The 20290-nt window shown below is 40.8% G+C and overlaps 1 protein-coding gene across 1 annotated transcript in view; it reads right to left on the bottom strand.

Annotated features, from left to right (window-relative positions):
• LOC137609164 (voltage-dependent T-type calcium channel subunit alpha-1I-like) overlaps positions 1-20290 on the bottom strand; it is a 109133-nt gene that overhangs the window by 46270 nt on the left and 42573 nt on the right. Inside the window, exons 4-9 of the mRNA XM_068335985.1 lie at positions 17227-17324; positions 12050-12209; positions 7072-7420; positions 6413-6505; positions 2205-2529; positions 1638-2020 (exon numbers count right to left, since the gene is read on the bottom strand). Coding sequence (XP_068192086.1) covers positions 1638-2020; positions 2205-2529; positions 6413-6505; positions 7072-7420; positions 12050-12209; positions 17227-17324 — 1408 coding nt within the window. The remainder of the gene's footprint in view (positions 1-1637; positions 2021-2204; positions 2530-6412; positions 6506-7071; positions 7421-12049; positions 12210-17226; positions 17325-20290) is intronic.

Below are 20290 nucleotides of genomic sequence, written 5' to 3'. Positions count from 1 at the left end.
AGCATCTACTCTGTACGCTGTCAAAGAGTGAGTGGGTGGATGAAAGTGAGAGAGTGGGGAGACGAAGGGTGAAACTGAGGGAGGTAACAGAGAGTCAGAGTAGATGAGACACTTGGGGTAAAACAGGAAGGACAGACGGAAGGAAGATGGCAAGAAAAAAACGTGGGGGGGGGGAGTGAGGGAGGAAGGTGCACTCAGGGATTTGTGGAGTCTATAAGGGAAGAGAGGCGGAAGTAAAATTAACAAGAGAGAATCAGAATGAAAAAGAGAAAACAGTGAGGGGATAAAGCAAAGTGGCATGAGAAGAGACGGAGATGAGAAACAGAGGAAAAAGTTGTTTTATATAGCAGTTGTGAGTATATTTACCTGTGTGTATTTGTGCTAGTCCATGCATACAAATAAAAAAGAGTATTTGTTTATGTGCGTGCACACACTGAACACTGAACTAAATTGTATGGCATGAGTGCACACAGTTACTGTAGGTGTTTTTGATTGTGTGCATCCGTGCATGTGTGCTTTCTTGGCAGGCTTTTCCCGTTCTCACTCTCCTCTCCCTCTGAAGAGCCGGGCCAATATTAAAAGCCAGCTCTGTTTTGTCTATAACTGGTGTAGTGTTTACACCTCTGTCATGGAAGAGCAGGGCTGTGATCCTCTGCTGCCAACGTCATTCTTGTTAATGTCAGCTGCTATTATGATATTTCCAGTGGCAATGCTTCATCAACAGCGACTGTGGCTTATCAGCAGAGGCTGTAATGATTTGTTAGAGGGGAGATAGAAATGATCACACTAACAGTCTATTAACGTTTCAGTGTCTCTGTATATTAAAGCTGTGGCATGAAGACCATTAATCACTTCCCAAACATTCACCGAATAGACTGACACACTGCAGGTATTTGGATCATTACAAATAACACAAATAATCTACATAGAAATTATTGCCAGTCCCAAATAAAGACCTGGAATGGAGTCTCAAAAGTCTCAGTTTTGAAGATTTTTTTTAAATTATTTTATGGTGGTAAATTAAATGTTGTTTCTGCTTCTGATATTAGCCCGTCCACAGAAAGGTTCACCACTGAAAGCTAAACCGTTATGATGATTTGAAACCATATAGTGTGATATGAAGAGCCTAAGTCTTATATGATCAAATTAAATATTATAAAAACAGATAAAAAAATAAAGAAACAAAAAACAAATAAATGAAGGAACATCGATAAATGAATTACTGAAGTATTTTTGTCGTATCAGTTCCAAAATAAATTTCTCTAATAAATTTGTTTTGTTGAAATGACACACAGCTTCACTGATAAGTCAATTGATCATTTGTTCAGCAGAAGAAATTTAATCACCACATAAGTTGAAAATTAACTGCCTTTCAAGTCATTTTCATGTAAAAATTGAGACGATTATCTGGTTCCATAATTTGCTGGTGCTCTTTGTCATTTAGAAAACACTTTTTAGAAAAGAAGTAAGAAGTAAAAAGAAGTAATTCGAAAATGTCCCGTTGCGTCCTGGGAATTTATGATCAGCATGCTCCACAGTCTTTTGACACATTACTAACTAAACATTTGAACATATCACTGTAAAACTAATGAGTGCCTTAATTTGCCATAAAGTGTTACTACAGACATGAATAATACCTGATTGTGATGCTCAATGCCCATGCTGATGGTGTTGATGAGAATAGCGATCATGATGCCTCTGCTGAAGTACTTGCTCTCCACGATGCCCCAGAGTTTCCTCCTCAAATCTTTCCAAAAGTCTTTACAACGTCCAAAGCACGTCCTCCTTGGCTCTCCATCTTCGCTCTCCTCTAGTTGTTTATCCTCCTCACCAGTTTCTTTGACTCCATCCTCCTCATCTTCCTCACTTTTGGCAGAGTCGTCTCCAGCCCTGGCCCTCTCTTTCAGTGCCAGAGCACATATTGGACAGTCCTCAGAATCCTGAGGGACAGCCAAGCTGATGGAGTTGGCTAACGGCTGGGAGCTGTGGTCTTGCTTGCTTTGGTGCGAACAGTGACATGCTAAACGGAGGAGGTGAATGAACAGAGTATAAAGTCGGATGGAATGGTTGCAGTTCCAAATATCAAAAATTTATTTTGAATAGAACAGTTTAAGCTTCCATTGACAAATCACGATAATAATACAGCCTATTAAGTAGCACAATTGAAACACATTGAGATGACATTGCTGGGCCTGTCTACTCACATCTTGGGTGCCTGGAGTGATGCCGTTCTCCATTCACATTGCCTCCACCACGCCTGTTCCCTTTGCCTCCACCAGCAGGTGGGGTCTTGCCCCTCAGCGTGTAGTAAAGAGTTGCCGACCTCCTCTTGGCCTTTCGTAGGACGTGGCAGACGAGTTGGAAGATCTCCTCGTAGCAATCTCCTGGCTCAGCCATGCTGGCCAGGGTGGAGGAGGACAAGCACTGCGCCCTCTGCTCCTGCATCAGCTGGTGCTCCCGCTGTTTGGTCTCAGAGAACTGGGTGGCGATGACCACTAGGCACAGGTTGATCATGAAGAATGAACCAATCTGGATGGAGTTGGAAAGAAAGATCATGTAAGGATATAGAACTTCTTGGGAGATGGGATGTGCTCTGTGTCTAAAAAGTCAAAAACAACACAAAGATGAACTTAAATCTGGAAATTTAGTCCCTCTAAAAATAAATGGGGTGAAGGGTTAATATAGCAACCAAGTTTGAATGAGGCAAAGTGAGAGACAACTTGAACTACAACAAAAAAACATCCAAAGCAGTCTTGTTTAAATATGTGGCTCATGGTTTAAGCAGATGCTGCTTACTTTTGAAACATTAAAAATGTCATTAGAATTATCCAATGGCAAACACTGACTTTGTTTAACACCAGGCTCACACTGATTCTAATAATGTTTGCAAATCCCTCTGAAGATATATTAACTCAAATGCTAAAGGTCTCTGTGGGCTGGCTTCTTACTGAACCCAAGCTGATTGGAGCTGACAGAAGGAGCTAACACACGCCCAAAGGACAGTGTTTATCTTTCCTCGGTCTCTCTCTTTATCTCGTTTGACTCTGACTTGACATAAATCTGCCTCACACCCCTCCAATTTCAAGACTGTCTTTATTTTTGTCATGGGCCACAAAAGTTCTCTCTTTTTTCAACATATCCATTGTCTAGTCACAAGTGAAAGTTGGTATTAGGGGATGGTTATAGAGGACACATGTCAAAGTCAAGGCCCGCGGGCCAGATCTGGCCCGAAATGAATTATTTATGGCCCCCCTGGACTATTTTTAATTACTATAAGAACTGGCCCGCAGGCCACATCTGCCCGCTGGTGTTTTGCATGCACTAACACTACATTCCCCACAATGCAACGGTAGCGTAAAGTTACTGCAGTGCAGCAAGCGGACTTCAGTTTCATTGTTTATGAGCAGTCAAAGCGGAGGTTGAATTTAGCTACCCCCCTCAAAACTGCCCTCAAAACTGAGAGGGGGTTTCGAGCCAGCTGGGAGTCAGAGTGTATGTTCAAAGAGGTAAAAGGTAAACCTGTGTGTCTTCTGCTAAGTTTACACGTTTCATCCCTGACACAATGCCCCAGCTGTGCATCCAAGCTCCTTGGACGCTCTCTATGCTTAGCAGCACAGACCTGTGTGAACAATTGTTCTCTCTGATGAAGCTGAACAAAACATCACACAGCACAACACCTTCACTCAATCCTGAGGATTTCCTCAGCTCAGAGTCTGACCCCAAACAGTCACGAACTTGTACGAAAGAAGAGACTTCATCAAATATCAGGATCAGTCTCAGACAAGTGAGCATCACAGAACAATAACGTATTTTTAATTTTAAATTCAGTTAAATTTTTACATTTGTTCATTGTTTTGCCTGTGTGCCCTAGATTTTTGTATTTTATTTTATTTATGTATATTTGTTTCAGTTGAATAGACTCAGGGCAACAGTATTATTGTGCATGCAATAATTCATGCACAATAATGCATTTTCAGTTAATAATGCATGCAATTTCAATTAACTTGTTATTAAGGAACTGATTTTGTTTTTGAAGGAAATTTACTTTTTTACGGTTTGTGTTTTTTAATAAACATTGAACCAGTCCGGCCCTTGGCTTGGAGCGTATTTGTTTTTTTGGACCTCCATGTATTTGACTTTGACATCCCTGTTATAGAGAGAGGAGATAGCTATAAAGAGAGGATCCAGTTTGTTGTGAGCTATGCGCTGACTGACTCTTTTAGTGGAAGTAATAGGAATCTCTACAGGATTGCTGAAATGGCTTTCATTGGACTCCTCCAAACTGGTTACGGAACAACGATTAGATCAATATAAGCTGATGCTGAACAACTTGAAAACCAAACAGCTGCTTGGATTTAAAAGGTTGAAAAATAATGTGTCATTGAACATGTTACCCTGTTGCTGTTTCCAGACATCTATACACACATACGATTGGAAAACATTTTCCTTTCATCCCGGGTTGCAAAAAAGTGCAAGGAAAGGAGTTTGAAGAAGAACATCCGTGTGTGTGTGTGTGTGTGTGTGTGTGTGTGTCTGTGTGTGTGTGTGTGTGCGCGCGCGTGAGTGCATGACGAGAAGGAGGGGAGATGTCCATCTGTGGCCTGTGGGCCAAAGCAGGTTTGCAGGTGTGAATTTCCTCCAGGCTTGGATCTGTGTGTGTGTGTGTGTGTGCGTGCGTGTGTGTGTGTCTATCCTGTGATTCTAATCAGTAGACAGCTTGGCGCATAATCAGGGACGGCAGTCCACTAACACGCATTCAAATGATCTCTGCATTATGCACACACGTATGCTGACACACACACACATCAGCGTATACCTCGACAACGTGTGATCGTATTAAGATTAAGATGAGACGCTTTGCAGGTGTGCTTCTGTGCAGCGGCTGCATTTATTTGTCATTATTCTTTGCTCTGACAAACACACAGATACACACACGCATTACATAATTGGTATTATGTTCCGGTATTGACGTAAAGATGAGGCTCTGACACTGTTGGCAAACATCTCTGAGAATAAACACTTATATGATCGACTACCAACACAGAGAGAAAGAAATAGATAAGTTAAAAAGAATGAACGAAAGCAAGGTAAAGGCCACCCTCATAAAGTCAAAATGACGTCTGGGACCTATGAGAAGTGTCGGGTTGAAACCTATGGTTTGAGCAAAAAGCTTGAACTTTAAAGTAAAATACCCCGTTTTGTTTTGGGAGCTCTCCAAGCCCAATTATAGCAGTTCTATTGGAGCATCAAGTTTGACCTCAGATCAGTTGTTCGGTTCAGTTTTGTGCCCTGTGCTGGATGTTGTTGTGTAGCACGGGGCTACATAATCCACACTGCACACGATTGCGATCAATATATCCGAATAAACCCGGCAAAAGTAACACCCGTCAACTATAATTGGGTGCCAAAAGTGCTTATACTGACAACTCCTCAGGTCAGATGAACCAAAAAGGGGATGAAATTTTCAGCTGCACCCATGTTGTCAATAATCAGGTCAGCCTAATGAGGCCAGTGTTGTGAGGGGAAAACTTGTTGTCGGACAGGCCTCACACTCATGTTTTGATCCATTTCATTACAGCGTACAGTGAAATTTGTAAAATGTGTTTGTGGCTGATTGGTGTATTTGTATTCCTTACAGCATTTTCCATCCTTTGCTCAACATCAATTTTTTTTAACAAACACATTGAAGACAGCAAGAGAAGGCTGAGCATTTCCCAAAGGGTGAGACGTGTTCTCAAACGTTATATTCAGCACCTGCTTTTACATCATTTCACCACTGAAAACAACACGTAGACCTTGGATTAATCCGAAACAGAGTCAGATGTTTCGGTTTTATATTTTGGTTGTGATAGTTTATTCACCTTGATGCTTCTGTGAAACTTCGTAAGTTAAACGGCTAACCTCGGTCACACTCATGGAACTACAATACTGTATACTGCTCTACTTCCTGTCACATGTGTTGAGCTATTTCTGTTAACAGACAGAAACAAAGAGATCAAACTAATCACTTTACCTTTTAGGCATTGTGATTAATATTTTAGACACATGGATGCAGAATTAAACAGTTGTCATTATGGCCTTGTGTGGCTCTCCATACGAAGATCTCCATATGATAAACAGGATTGTTTACAGAAATCTGATTTCTGTAAACAATCCTGTTTATCATTGACTTCCTCAAGTCTATTAACACTTGAAATTTGAAAACCCTGTCCAATTTATTAATTACAGGAAATCATGTATGTCCAAATCAATTGAAAATTGTAAGTGTTATAAGGGAATTTGATTTTCAGTCAACATATACACGTCATTCTCTTTTTTTTAATTATCATTATAGCACATCATACCTTATATGTCGCAGTTAGTAGGTGTGGAGTAAAAATATATTGGTATTTGTAGCACTGAATTTACTTACAATGATGAGCAAGATGAAGTAGATGAAGTTGTAGAAGGAGTGGGCATCCATTACATAATACATGATCTCCACCCAGCCCTCCAGAGTGATCACCTAGGAGGAAACACAGTTTTACATTTGAAATATAACAAGCTTCCTTAGCAGAATGCTGATACAAAAAAGTGTAGTAGCATTAAACCACTTAAAAGACCTTAAAAATCATTTACGCTCTGTCAAGGCTTTCTGTACGCTTGCTTTAATTCTCTACATTATCATGTGTTTTTAAAGATGTTAGGGATACATGTGAGATGGATGTGTGAGATGGATGAAATAGATTGGTACAAAAGCAAATTGATGACAAGTTTTAAATGATCTCTGTAACTAACACAGAGTGTATCTTTACCTCCAAAATTACTTTCAAAGTACATTATTAAAACCTGTTACAAATCTGTCACTGTCAAAACTTTTGAAACTTCACCATCCAGTTTTGATGTTGTCCTAAAGGACATATGGAAGTACGAACAGGTGGATTGACAGAATGTTTACAAAGGGACATATCCATTTGGGTATTTAGAGGGACCATAAATGGACCCTACTGGAATTAGTGTGGTTAAAACAGAACAGATCAGCAAAGCATTCTCTGATTGAACTGTTACCTCATCAGTCTGTATGGAACATACCTGAAAAATTACGATCCAGGCGTAGACAATGTTGTCAAAATTGATGGCGCCTTTGTGAGGATTACTATTTCCCGTGAAGCATCGAGTGTAATACTGGTTCCAGTTGATACACAGACCTATTGCTTCACCGCCACCACTGCTGTTAGCCAGCGGCTCTGGACTCAGGCCCAGAGCCTGTCTGTGGAGCGCATCCTCCTTGTCCATGCAGCAACTGCGACCTCCTTGCCGCCGTACCGGTACATCAGAGCACGACATGATGCCATTATCAGATGCCAGGGAGCAAATGAAGGGGCGCTCATCATCCTCCTCTGGCTGGTAGTATGGAGGAGGCAGGGTCATACCTGCAGAGCTGCGGAGGGGTAGGGTGGGTAATAATTTACATTAGTTGGTTATGAAATTGACTGCATGAATAATATAGCACGGTATCAATTTTTATCCCATTTCACTACTTCTTTGGAGAGTTTCAGGTGAATTTCAATGAGAAGCAGAGTCAAGAGGGAGCATGAGGGCAGAAAGAGGAATACAATCACTGAAGTTAATATCAAGGACCAAGCCTGTGAGACGGCTGCGCCATTGAAGGAAAAGTATGAATTAAGAAATGCAAATGACCCTGCCTCAACAGGGAGTTAGACGCTTTTTCTTCCAATACAATACGTCCTAACTTTATAAAGCACACGGCACTCACATGGGTGCACACTTCGTGCACATTTCTTTTCCACACATTTTTATTCAGTCAAAAATAAACCCTCTATTCCAATTAGACAGAAAGAAACTGTTAACCACACTGGAAGAAGAATGTTCTCTGCATGGATCTCTATGAAACTCTAAGTCTTACATGCATAATCAATCTATGACACAATATCTAATCTCTTAAATTCAAAAGGTTTATTTGCACCTGTAACATTTACTTCAGCATTTGCCCTCAATGTTCTCTCATAACTTTATTTCTCCTTGTTGTCTCTTTCGCTTTACACCCCCTGTCTTTGTCTGTATTATGTCTGTAGAGATTGTTTATTACTTTCACCTGTCTCCAGTCCTCACCTGTTCCCCATCTGGCCTTGTTATCCTTGTGAATTTAGTCTGTGTTTTTCTGCCTTTCATTGTCAGATCGTCTGGGCTCCCTTCCTGTGGTCTCCTGGGTTGTTCTTAAATGTTTTGCTGTGTTTTCGCTCTTTTTTGCTGCAAGTTCTTTCCTCTTGTTTTGTTTTTTAGCTTGAATTTTATTTTCCTCATTTACTCATTAGTTCACTTGTTTTTTTTTACTCAGTTTGACTCTATTTTTTGCCCATTTTGTGTGTTTGGCATTTTTCTTATTTGTTATCCTGCAGTGAACTCTTTACATGTTCCTCATTTAGTCCCTTTTATTTTGAACTGTAGCAGAACAACTCAAACAAGATATGAATAAGTATTTATTGAATCCTATCTAGGAATGATTAAAAGCAATTTACGACTAAAAGTTTAATGCTCCACCAATGCTAATTATATAGAAAAATATAAAACAACTATGAAAATGTGTAAGAGCAGAAACTCTTCAATGCTGCCCTGATTGTGTTGCTAAGCACATATACCGTTTGCAAGTTTTGATAGGCAAAAATCACAAATTCAGGGCTTAAGTGAGTGCAGAAAGATCAGAATGGAAGTCCATATTTTATCGAGACTGAAGTGTGTCATCAAGCATTTTTATCGAGCAGTAAGGTGATGCAAAATCAAGTGTATTTATTGAACCAACTAAACAAATGAGTACATTACATGTGTATAGTTATCATTAGACAACTAATGTCAAGCAAACAAACTGATGTGGAAAGTGTATGAGACATTCTGTGTGCCTCAGTGTGAAATCGGCTGGAAACCAGATTAAACTATCGTACACTGACATCTAGTCCATTCCATAAATAAACCCATTCCTTCCCTTGTGCTCCTCCTCAGGCAATGACTGTAACAATGACACAAATCTTTAAATTCAGAATCCAAATTATTGGCACCATCTAAAGCAGTTCATTTCCTGCGGCGTATCTCAACCCTCCCAATTTTAAAAGAAGCATTCCAAAAGGTCTCCTTTCCTTCAAATGCATGAATTAATCTAAAAGAAATAGGCTTATGTTTGAGTATTTATTTAAAAGGAAGTTAAACTAGGATTACACTTTTGCAAGTATGAGAAAAAAGGAGGAAATACTAAAGTCTTCCTTGAAAAAAATAAAGACAACTTTGCAGCTGCAATCAAAGAATGCAGAGGCAGCAGAAAACTGCAGCTGAGCATTAAATGGCGTAAATGAAACATTTAAGGAAATCAAGAGGAAGGGTTCATTGGTGTGTGTGTGTGTGTGTGTGTGTGTGTGTGTGTGTGTGTGTGTGTGTGTGTGTGTGTGTGTGTGTGTGTGTGTGTGTTTACATCGAGATTTAGAGGTAAACAAGAGAGTAGAGCTGTGTGTGTGTCCTGATATCAATGTGGTGTAATTGAGGGCTTATTATGCATTTACAGACACAGTATTGTTTGAACTGGGGGAAGACAAAGACAGACCCTCACTAGTAGTTTGTGAGCTCACACTTAAAGTCAGCCAACCTACAATATTTACTCATTGCAGTGCAAATGTCCATCGTATCATTCTAACTTGATGGCTTTTGGTATAAATTAGTTTTGTGCATGGAGACCATTTATCAGGGACAGACACATTAATGCACACACCTGCACACCGTATGTCAACCTGCCATGTGCCCAGATCGACTGTCTTAAATGTAATTTTCATAATGCATTTGGGTAACTCTCCTTGTTCCTCCGCCACCCTTCTGCCGATCATTCACTCTTTTCTCTTGATGCCTTTCCTTCTTTAGCCGTTCCTCTCTCATTTAGATTTCCCTCTATCCACTTTTCAACTCATCTGTTCATTTCCTTGTGTTTTTCTCTGGTCATCCTGTTTCTCCTAGTGTCAGTAACAGAATAGATGCTGCTGACATTCAGTGGAGGATAGAATAATCATTTTTCCTCAAAACTTCAAACCACATACATACACCCTGGTTCTGGGATCGATGTCAACACTGACCATATTTGGCAATGCCACCCTCCACTGAGAGTCATCCAAAACCCATGCATTAATTTGATGGCAAAGCTTGCAGACATGCACTGAGGAACACTCTGTCTGAACTGTATAGTAAAAATTACACAATAAAGGAGGACTTATTAGACGGACCACAATGATTATCTTAAAGTATGAGGGAGGGGGTTTTCAGTTTGGTAGCATTCAATTTGGTTATTTGCTCATGATGCTAAAGTTGATGAAGAGACCCAGAGAGGGGGGAGGGAAAGAGGGGCCTTTTAAAAGTACTGAAGCATAGATGAAGGCTGGTACTCCCCTGCTGTTGACTTGGCATCATAGCATGACATCAGAAAAAGCCTGGTACCACACTGAGAGCACACCTGGGATTGCTGGGAAGGAAGGAATTCATGGGGGGGGGGAGTGGCAGGGAGGAAAATGGGACAAAAAGCACGATTCTGCTCTGGAAGTGCATTGGGTAAAGTCTGCATTACAAGAAGAGAGGTTTCCTGACATGTTCACTATGGATGCTGGTGAAATAGATGTTTTATAAAAGAAGAATGTCTCAACTTGAAGAAATAAAGGATTGCAGGTGGGCTTGTAAAAATGTTATGAGAATGTACGGACACAAGAAAAAGGCAGAATGCAGCATGAGCAAAGAAAGACAGAGCTTAAGAGAGGGAGGGAGTTAAATGGTAAAGTAAACGTAACACTTGACTGCAACACTTAACCTCTCAGGGAGCTAATGTTAGGTCTTTATTGAGCATAAAAGTCCTCAAGCGTTAACTCCCAGCAACCTTTGTAATTGGGTACCCTGACTAACCTGCGTAATATTTTAGCTCAATGTTTCAAAATGGTAGGTAAAAAACACTCTTTTATTAATTTATTAAAGGCACATAGAGATCATCATGAGATCCATGTTAAAAATGAGTTGACCAATGTTCTGGAAACTGTTCAGAAAGGCTGGAGGATAATCCGCTGCTCCCCCAAGATCTACTTCTGCTTCTACTCAATGTGGGTTTTCCTACTAATCACCCCATCTCAGTGAGAACACACACAGGACACATCAGTTAGAGTGGGAGGGATACACATAGTTTGGTGCAGACAGGACTGGGCTAGCGTTGTCATCTGTATTCACTGTGCCAGAATAACCAGAGACGGTGAACAGAAGCACAGAGCAGCCTAAGTTACTTAAAAATCATATTACAGCAAACACAACTGGGGGTAGGCATCCTCCTCATCAGCTGGAGCCAGCATTATAAAGACACTGAGAGGATCTCCTGAAATCAAACACTCCTGAATACAGGAGAATGTACACTCACATACACTGGTGGGAGATGCTGTCAGGTAGGCTTATGAATATGGAGGCATGCGGTCCGAATCAAATCAGAATCATGGTTGGAAATGGAAAAAAAGATCACTGTTGCTGCATGAAAGAGAAGAACAGGTGTAAATGTTGGACGTTATGCAGATAAATGTGTTCAAGCAATATTAAATATACCCACAGTTTTGTTTAGAACTAATGTGACAGGGGAGACAAGGTATGACAAAATCAATTATGACTTCATCTTCGGTAGAATGGAAGCAGACATTATTTTTTGGCATTTCTGTTCATCTAAATGATGGAAATAAACGGGGTAGGGGTGGGGGGTGTATATGGGGAATTCCTATCCATGCCGCTGCGGTGAGGGCTGACCCAGGAGAGGTCTGAGGGCAGAACCACATTCACTCCACCTCAGCAGAGCTTTCAATTTGTGGTCCATCAGCCACATTTTAGACCTTGTGCTGAACACACACACACACACACACACACACACACACACACACACACACACACACACACACACACACACACACACACACACACACACACACACACACACACACACACACACACACACACACACACACAGTGGACTCAGTGCTCAGATACACAGCAGTTAACTCACAGGGTGAAATTTTCCTCCAGGTAGCAGCGGTTCCTCAGTAGCCCCGCCCACAGCTGCACGCCGATGATGCCGAAGATGAAGAAGACAAAGAAGCAGAGCAGCAGCACATTGCCTAGCATGGGTAGAGTGTCTAGCAGCAGGTTCACAAGGATACGCATACCTGTGAAAGACAGTTTATCACCAGGTCACACTTGATTCTACTCAAGAAGATCATTCTATCACATAGAAGTTATAAGGAGGCAGCTGAAAGGAACTGTGGGTAAGGTAGTCCCTGATCAATTTGATCGGTTATCCTGAAGCAAGCACAGAAAGTTTCAACTGTGCTTTGATCAAAAAGTTTGTGAATATTATAGTTAAATTTATTTAAAAGTGTCCTAAATTTGCTTTTTAAAGTTCTTGCTGTGGTAATTTAGCTGTAATTGAACCTGGAGAATTATTTATCTGGATTGCGGACTGACTAGATAACACAAATACTAACTACCAACAGTCCCCAAGAACAAAGTGATCCAATCAGGCTGCACAAGGTCTCAATCATCATTGGATGAAACTTAATTTCAAAAACCACAAGCATGTCCTCTGTCAAACAATGATGACCTTACCTGTCCTGCAGTGATGACATATTGAGAAGTGAACAGAGAAAGATAATGACAGCTGATTACAACAAGAAGTGCGACCCATTGATTGTGTGATGAAACAGTATGTGTTGCACATCTCTATTAATGTGTATCTTTTAGTGGTCAAATTGGGATTTGAGAATAATAATTTAACATGAACACAACAGTGTTTCTAAACTGACAGGAAAGGAGCAGAGAGAAAGGAGATAGAAAGAGAGAGAGCAACAATTGTGATATACACACACGTAAACAATATTTGCATTTGTAGTTCAAGCATCATACGAAAACACAAAACCATGTCAACACAGTAGGTAGCTGTAAAAATCTGCTCTGTGATTAGATCAGTGATTATGTGCCAATTTAAAATGTGTTTGTGTTTACAGGTTTGTTTATCCAAACAACCGTCCTCTGTGGAGGTAATTGATTTTGATTAGTTTGCATGTTGTTCTTAAAGTGTTTCCAGGCAGCATTAAGTAAAATCAAAGAACAATGTACCAACCACTTAATGTTGTGTTCTATTGAATGTCAGGGCAGGTATTCCCTTTTTGATTATGAATATAGATGGGGTTTTTTTTTTAATGAAATGAGACTATACAAGTAAATAAAGTTTCATCTCAATTTAAAAGTCAAGCATATTTTTTTTACATAAGTACATCTTTTGCATTTTTTTCCCATCTTGTGGCTAATTTGTCTCATGAAACGGTATTAAACGGAGAGCAGTGGTGGCACTGGGGTGTAGGTGTCTGTGATGGCGGCTGGAGGCGAGTCTAAATGTGTTTGTTCCCCAGAGTCCTTCTCATTAGGCCACTATTCCATTAAGCCTAATTGGGCAAGGAGAGTGAGAGACGAATGGAGGGAGAGTGACAACAAACCAGAATGAGACACAGCCTGCGGGTGTGCCAAATAATAGTGAGACAAAATAGGAAAGAAAGCAGGAAAGATCATGAGAAAAAAAATACTGCAAGAGTATTAAAGGAAAGAAACAGTGTGCGTCACATAAATAGGTTTATTCTTCTCCCTCTACCTGCCTCCACCTCTCTGCCTGGTGGCTGCACCAGTTTACCTGCTCCTGCTGCTTCCAAATAAAGATGGATGCCATCCCTCGCCCCACACTAGACACACATTTCTAACTATATGCCGTGTTATTCACCTAACACCAGTGGAGTTCTTCATTCCTCTTTGTGTCTCCTTACTTTTTACTTTCTTAATTTTAATCCACAGTTTTCATTTCTCTTTTCTTCTCATCTCCTCTAACCTTCTTTAATTGTTTCTGACAATCTCACATGATTCAAACATTATTCTATCTCAAACAGACAGACACACACAGAAAACACACACACACACACACACACACACACACACACACACACACACACACACACACACACACACACACACACACACACACACAATGATTATCTGCTATTTTGGTGCAGGGTTACAAATTGAGGTGTGTGAGGGGTCAGATTGTGCTCATGCTCCCTGTCTGTCTGAGGGCAAAATAACAATCAAACAAAAAAGTGACAAACAACTTTGTCTCCATGCTTCCTCACCTCTAATGGGGTTATGGATAAGTGAAAAAATCTGGCTAGCACTTACTCATGCAGCTTGCTGATAACAATGTTAGAGATAACAGTATACACACACACGCACACACACACACACACACACACACACACACACACACACACACACACACACACACACACACACACACACACACGGGCAGATAAGGCTCATACACACACACACACACACACACATCTCCAATTCAAACACTCAACATTAACCGCACTTGCTCACATCTGCTACGTCTAATCCCACTCAGGGGTCTGCATTCATTCTATGATTTATAGACTGATATGATGTTTTCATTTATTTTGTATGGAAATAATTATCTGTGCATATTCTGTGTGTCCCCGACTGTGTATGCCACTTCTTGGCCAGAACACTTAATTTTTAACCTCAATGAGACTGTCAATCACTGAAACATACTAAATGAAACAAAATTAAGAATTAAATCAATAACTATTCAAGGGCACACATTAGTGGTGAACAGGTGACTTTTCACTGTCAAAATACAAGTAGACCCCACCCCATTTTGTTTATTGGTTTGAAGGGACGCGACGTAAAACAATGTACCTCGAATTAACTTTTCTACAAGCTAAACCAAAAATAAATATTCCCATTTATGAATGCATTTTCAATAAATGTATAGTTATTATGAATTTGTTTTAAGCTTACAAACATCCATCTGGCCATTTTCTATACCCGCTTCATCCACCATCGTGGGTCGGGGGTTGCTGGAGTCTGTCCCAGCTGACTGGGGGGTCCGGGCTTACAAAAAATGAAATTACCGTATATCTAAGAAAAACATCAAAATTGCAGATACAATTTGGCGATGTTTACCATACATTGCGGATACTTTATTTATGAATAAATGATCAAATAAAAACCTTTCTAAGATTATAAAACAAGCACAGGAATTATGATAATTCATAAATCGAGTAAAATTATATGGATTGATTATTTCTAATTGAAAACGACTTAAATTTGAAACAATGTAAACGGAGGTGTAGAATGTATACGATGATTTTGAAGAAGAAGTGCTTTTGCATACCACCATCATATACTATGTCTAATAATGGAGAGATACATCATTTGATTAAAGTGTGAATTGATCTTCACAAAAACAGTGAAGCAGCTCCTGTAACTCCTCCATGCTGTGGTTGATGGAATGACAGGAAGATGAAGCTGACGTCTGAGCATTAGCTGTCAAATGTAAACACATGATCATCTTTGGAAAACCAGATTTGTTTACTCTTGTCCGAACATGAGGCATCCTCTACTTCATACAAGATCCACAAATCCAACACGTTTTGCAAGCACAATTAATATTCATGCTGAGTGCTGCCTTGTGTCTGAAATACTGAATATGTTCACTGTTGTTGGCTTCACCTAAAAGGAAACCCTGGTTTGTGATGGAAACTGCTGAAGTAATGCTTTTTCAAGTAATTACACCAGATGAGTTGAATCTGCCGTGATTGGACACTTAAGTGGTGAGTAAAAATCTGAAAGAATTTGCTCAGGGTAGAAGAGAAGTGACTAACTAATTTCAGAATAAGTGCTTCGGTGGCTGTTTCAGGGATCTGTTGAAAGCAGACATTGAAAAGAAATGAGACGATACATAAGCTGAAAATGTTTGTGGAAAGAAGGAGATGGAGCAGCTTTAGTTCATGACTTGTAGAGATAACATATAAAAGCTCATCGCTTTCCCTCTCATGTAAAACCTCCTGCTCATACTCACAAGAAAGACATCTTTTCACGACAGAATCTTTCCCCAAGGTCCAAACTGAATTAGGCATCAAGGCTTTCATGCAATCACCTCCATCTGCTGTGAATTCATTTTATGATTATATAAAGGAAATCTAAGTTGAATATCTTGAAGTCTCCCTCAGCGGAAACTTCCCTTCTGTAAGTTTATTCTTTGCTTACCCAAGAGTTTCTGCAGGAAGGGTGAATTCCAGGCCACTCGACTGATCATTAATTGAATTATAGTGTATTTTGTAACATTAAACCTACAGCTGTAAAAGTATTGAACTGTTTCAGCTTGGGTTTTTTTACAATTCTGTTTACGTTTGAACGTCTTTATGATTAAATCGATATCCACTAACAAAGCAAACAATAATAAAGATGTCCGATAACCTAAACTGAGGTATTCATAGGAAGCAACAGCTGCTATTGCACGGCTAACTGCTGGGACTACGTGGCAAGGCGAGACGAAGCCTAACACAGGCAAGCTAATTGGTGCTTACAATGATTAAGAGCTGCTGCTTCAGGCGGCAGGACAAAGAAATCAATTGGAGTTTAAAAGTTTGGCCAAGAACTGAATTTTAGATGAGAGCTATGGGGTTATGGTCACGGACCAATCAGTGAAGCAGCATTTATGGATAGCTTGAAAATCTGATAAAGACGTGACTCATGACCCTGAAGTCTGTGAGATTAAGCATACGTTAAATGTTTAATGATCTGTAAGGGAAACAGGTGACAGGAATGTGTCTTAAGAGTTCAAACATATACAGGAGACTGTAACAGGTCAGAGGTAGGACCCAAGTACAGCACAAACTGAGACCAGAGCAGGACAAGTCCAACAGTTTATTCTGAAGCTTCGGACAGAGTGGCAGCAATATTCCAGAAAACAGTCTCAACAAACAGGAATCCCAGGTGACAGGTAGCAGACAAGGATCGGCAGGCAGGGTAGTCAAAGACAGAAGGCTGGTCAGATTACCAGGGCAGAGACGAGGAAGACAGGTCGAACACAGGCAGGGTCGAAACCGAGGGAGCAGTCCGGAGATAAACGCGAGAGAGCTATGCATGATACAAAGACAATCTGGCAGAGACTGAGAGGACTGGGAGGGTATATGTACAGAACAGGCAGGTGATAATCAGGTGAGGAAACACAAGTGAAGGCAGTTGCACTGATGAGGTGGGAGTGGAAGGCAGGTAGAGCTGGGCAGATGAGAGGAACACCAGGAGCGGATTGTGACAGGAGACAGATCTTACTTGGCACTCTATTGATGGCTTTGAGGGGCCGGAGGACCCGCACCGTCCGGATGGCCGACAGGTTGATGTTCTGCAGGTCCAGTGAGTACTCCACCATCCTGGATTAAGAGACGGATCAGAAAGCACAGTGAGGGGCAGAACCTCTCTCTTAACGTCTCTGTAGGTTCCATAGTTAAGCTGATGAGTCAGAATAAGACCCATAAAAAAATGATTACCACAACTCCAGCTGGATCACGATCTAGTGGTCACTCTTTGATGTAGTCTCACCTGTCACCTTTGCATGCTGTGTGAGCTTCGGCAGAGCAGGGAATGTAAACCACAGTGCTTGATGCACTTCAGAGAAATTGATGAGGGGAAATAGTGACAAAGCATTGAAAGGGGAGAATAAAATGAAAAGGATGTGGGGAAAGAGATTCATTCTAGTCTAAGTGTTGCCTGTAGGATGTTGTTGCTCAGTCAGAGCCTGGCATCTGTTAGCAAGACGTTTCCACAGCATGGCTAAGCTGTTTGTGCCCCCACAGCCCTGAACCACTTTAACACGGGAATGACTTGGGTTTCCATGTGTTCCTATGCACAAAAGCCTATGCACAAAAGCAGTGCGCTGACAGTACACAATCACACTATAGGAGTCAACAAGGCAGAGATATGCCAAGTGGATGAACTGATTTTACGGGGAATGCTTACATGAGAGCAGAAGATGTCATTGTGTACAGCTAGTGCATATGGTGTAAAAGCAGTTAAGCCTGTTTGTGCACAGAATTGTAACAACAGGGGCGTTGTCAGTATCGGGCCAGCGTGTCACCAGTGGCAGTACAAGCTTATAACACCCAAAGCACATCCACTGGCGCTCACAAAACAGGCCAGGCTCACTGTCTCTCACACAGACAGACATATTAGCCATATTAGTTACAATAATGTGATTTTAATCCCACGGACTTCCCGTTTGCTCCTCAGCACATTGCAGTCACTGACGAAGTAGCACCCCAACTCACATCAGAGGAGGATTAGTTGCTCTAACAAGGTTTTGAAGCACCGTACAGCTGACAGGCAGCTGCTTTAATAATAACTTATTCCTCTGAAATGAAATATATAAAGCTAAATTTACAGAGATGTGTGCAGTCTTTAGACCACACTTGACAGGGAGATGCTTGCTCCTTTTTGACTCGTGGCACCAGTATAATTCTTTTGCTCTTACCAGCGAGCTCATGAGAATTAAAATTGAAAGAGTTTTTAAGAGGATGCTGAGGCACTTCACAGCACAATTATCTTAACTGGTGTAGTCTGAAGCCTAGAAATGCCACCCAGCAGCTTGATGAAAATGTCAAACATAGCGAAGGGCATTACAATTGTTTTGGGAGCAGGCTTTATTACAACCTGCCTCAAACATTAGTGTCTGTGTTGGTTGTAACGATCCGATGTGGGCTGCTGAGAGAAGTAACAGAGGGATGAAATGTCAAAACCCAGTTCTGACACACAAATATTATTCTCATAGTGAGATTGCAGATATAAAGGCAGTTTCTTTTATATTGCTTGATAGGTTAAGGTTACAGGGCAAGTAATAATCAATTAGAGAAGATGACACCCATTAAAACATAATGTATGTACCGTTTTGTTCATAATCCGGTTGCGTCTGGTGGGGATGAAATAAATATAGTGAAAGAGAGAATGAAGATCACAGATGCGCCAACGTCTTTGTAAGCATGTACACGCACACATTGTGTGTATGATGGTGCGCTCCATAGAAGTGTCACCTCCTGTACATATCAATCAGGCCGCTGTGTTTAGAAGGGTAATTAGTGGACTGCCGGAAGCTCCCTTTTTATGATTGTTTTCTATTTTTCACGTTGCTTTTCTGCTCATGATGCCTTCATCTCATTCATGCTTTTATGTGTGTGTGCGTGTGTGTGTGCGTGTGTGTGTGTGTGTGTGTGTGTGTGTGTGTGTGTGTGTGTGTGTGTGTGTGTGTGTGTTTACATCAAGATTCAGAACTTAAAGGTAACCAAGAGTAGAGCTGTTTCAGAGAAAGGTTCATAGGAACCTTTAACATTTAAAGGCAAGGACTGAATCCAGAAATGAAACGTTTGCAGTGATTTAACTGTCGAATTAACAACGTGTTGTCATCAAAGTTACCATTGAAGTTGAGCTTCAAGAAAGTCGTTTTTTCTTCATTACTTACACAAAAACACAACATTCTTGCATTTGACCGTTGCAAAAAGAAACGAAACATTCTCAACTGAGAGGAAGGTAATTAAATTCCTGAACTACAGCTGCACTGCACTTGTTTTGTCCTGTTTAATTATGAATTGCTACTAAAGGGAAAGAGGGTACGTGCAAAAAACTGAATCAGGTCATTGCTTCACGTGTACCAGTACTGTGTGTACCTGAAATAAATGCACCAGGTGTTTAAATGGTGTGCAGTTCCCTGATTGAACCAAGGTTAATCTGAATAAAAAGTCATTTTGACTTAGGGTTAGAGAGTCTCATATTTTATTTCACCTGATCTAATATTTCAAACCCATATTATTATTATTGTTGTTGTTTTAATTTTTATATCACTGCACTAAGTTGTATGGTAGCACAGGGGTCTTGTGAAAAGAGTCACGCTTTGTCCTTGCATCCAGAGTCTTACTGGATAAACAACAAGGAGACTCTCTGGGTTAGGCCAAAATAAAAACACACAAAATAAAACTCAAGGAGCTACTTTTTTTGTGGCTGGGTTACATTGCAAAAGCATGAAACCCCCTTTAGAGCCTGTGTGGATGAATGCCTGGTGCGTTTGGGGTGTGAAGGGTGGAGGACAAGGGAGGGTGTTCAGTCATGCATTTGAAAAAACAAAGAAATAGTTTGAGGGAGGGAGGGAAGAGGGTGAGAGAAGTAGGTGGTGCCCACGGGAAAAAGAAATGGAGCTCAAGGCAGGCTGTCAGCTGGGATTTGGCTGGCAACTTGGGCAATGCCCTGTGCAATTAGCCTAAACGCTAATCTAATGGACGCTGCCCAGAGGAAAATAAAGACAGTGACTGTCCAAAAATTCATACACACACAGGTACACATGGATGGATTAAGC

This window comes from Antennarius striatus, chromosome 16, assembly GCF_040054535.1.
Source record: "Antennarius striatus isolate MH-2024 chromosome 16, ASM4005453v1, whole genome shotgun sequence".
NCBI lineage: Eukaryota > Metazoa > Chordata > Actinopteri > Lophiiformes > Antennariidae > Antennarius > Antennarius striatus.
This window is presented reverse-complemented; position numbering and strand designations above follow the sequence as displayed.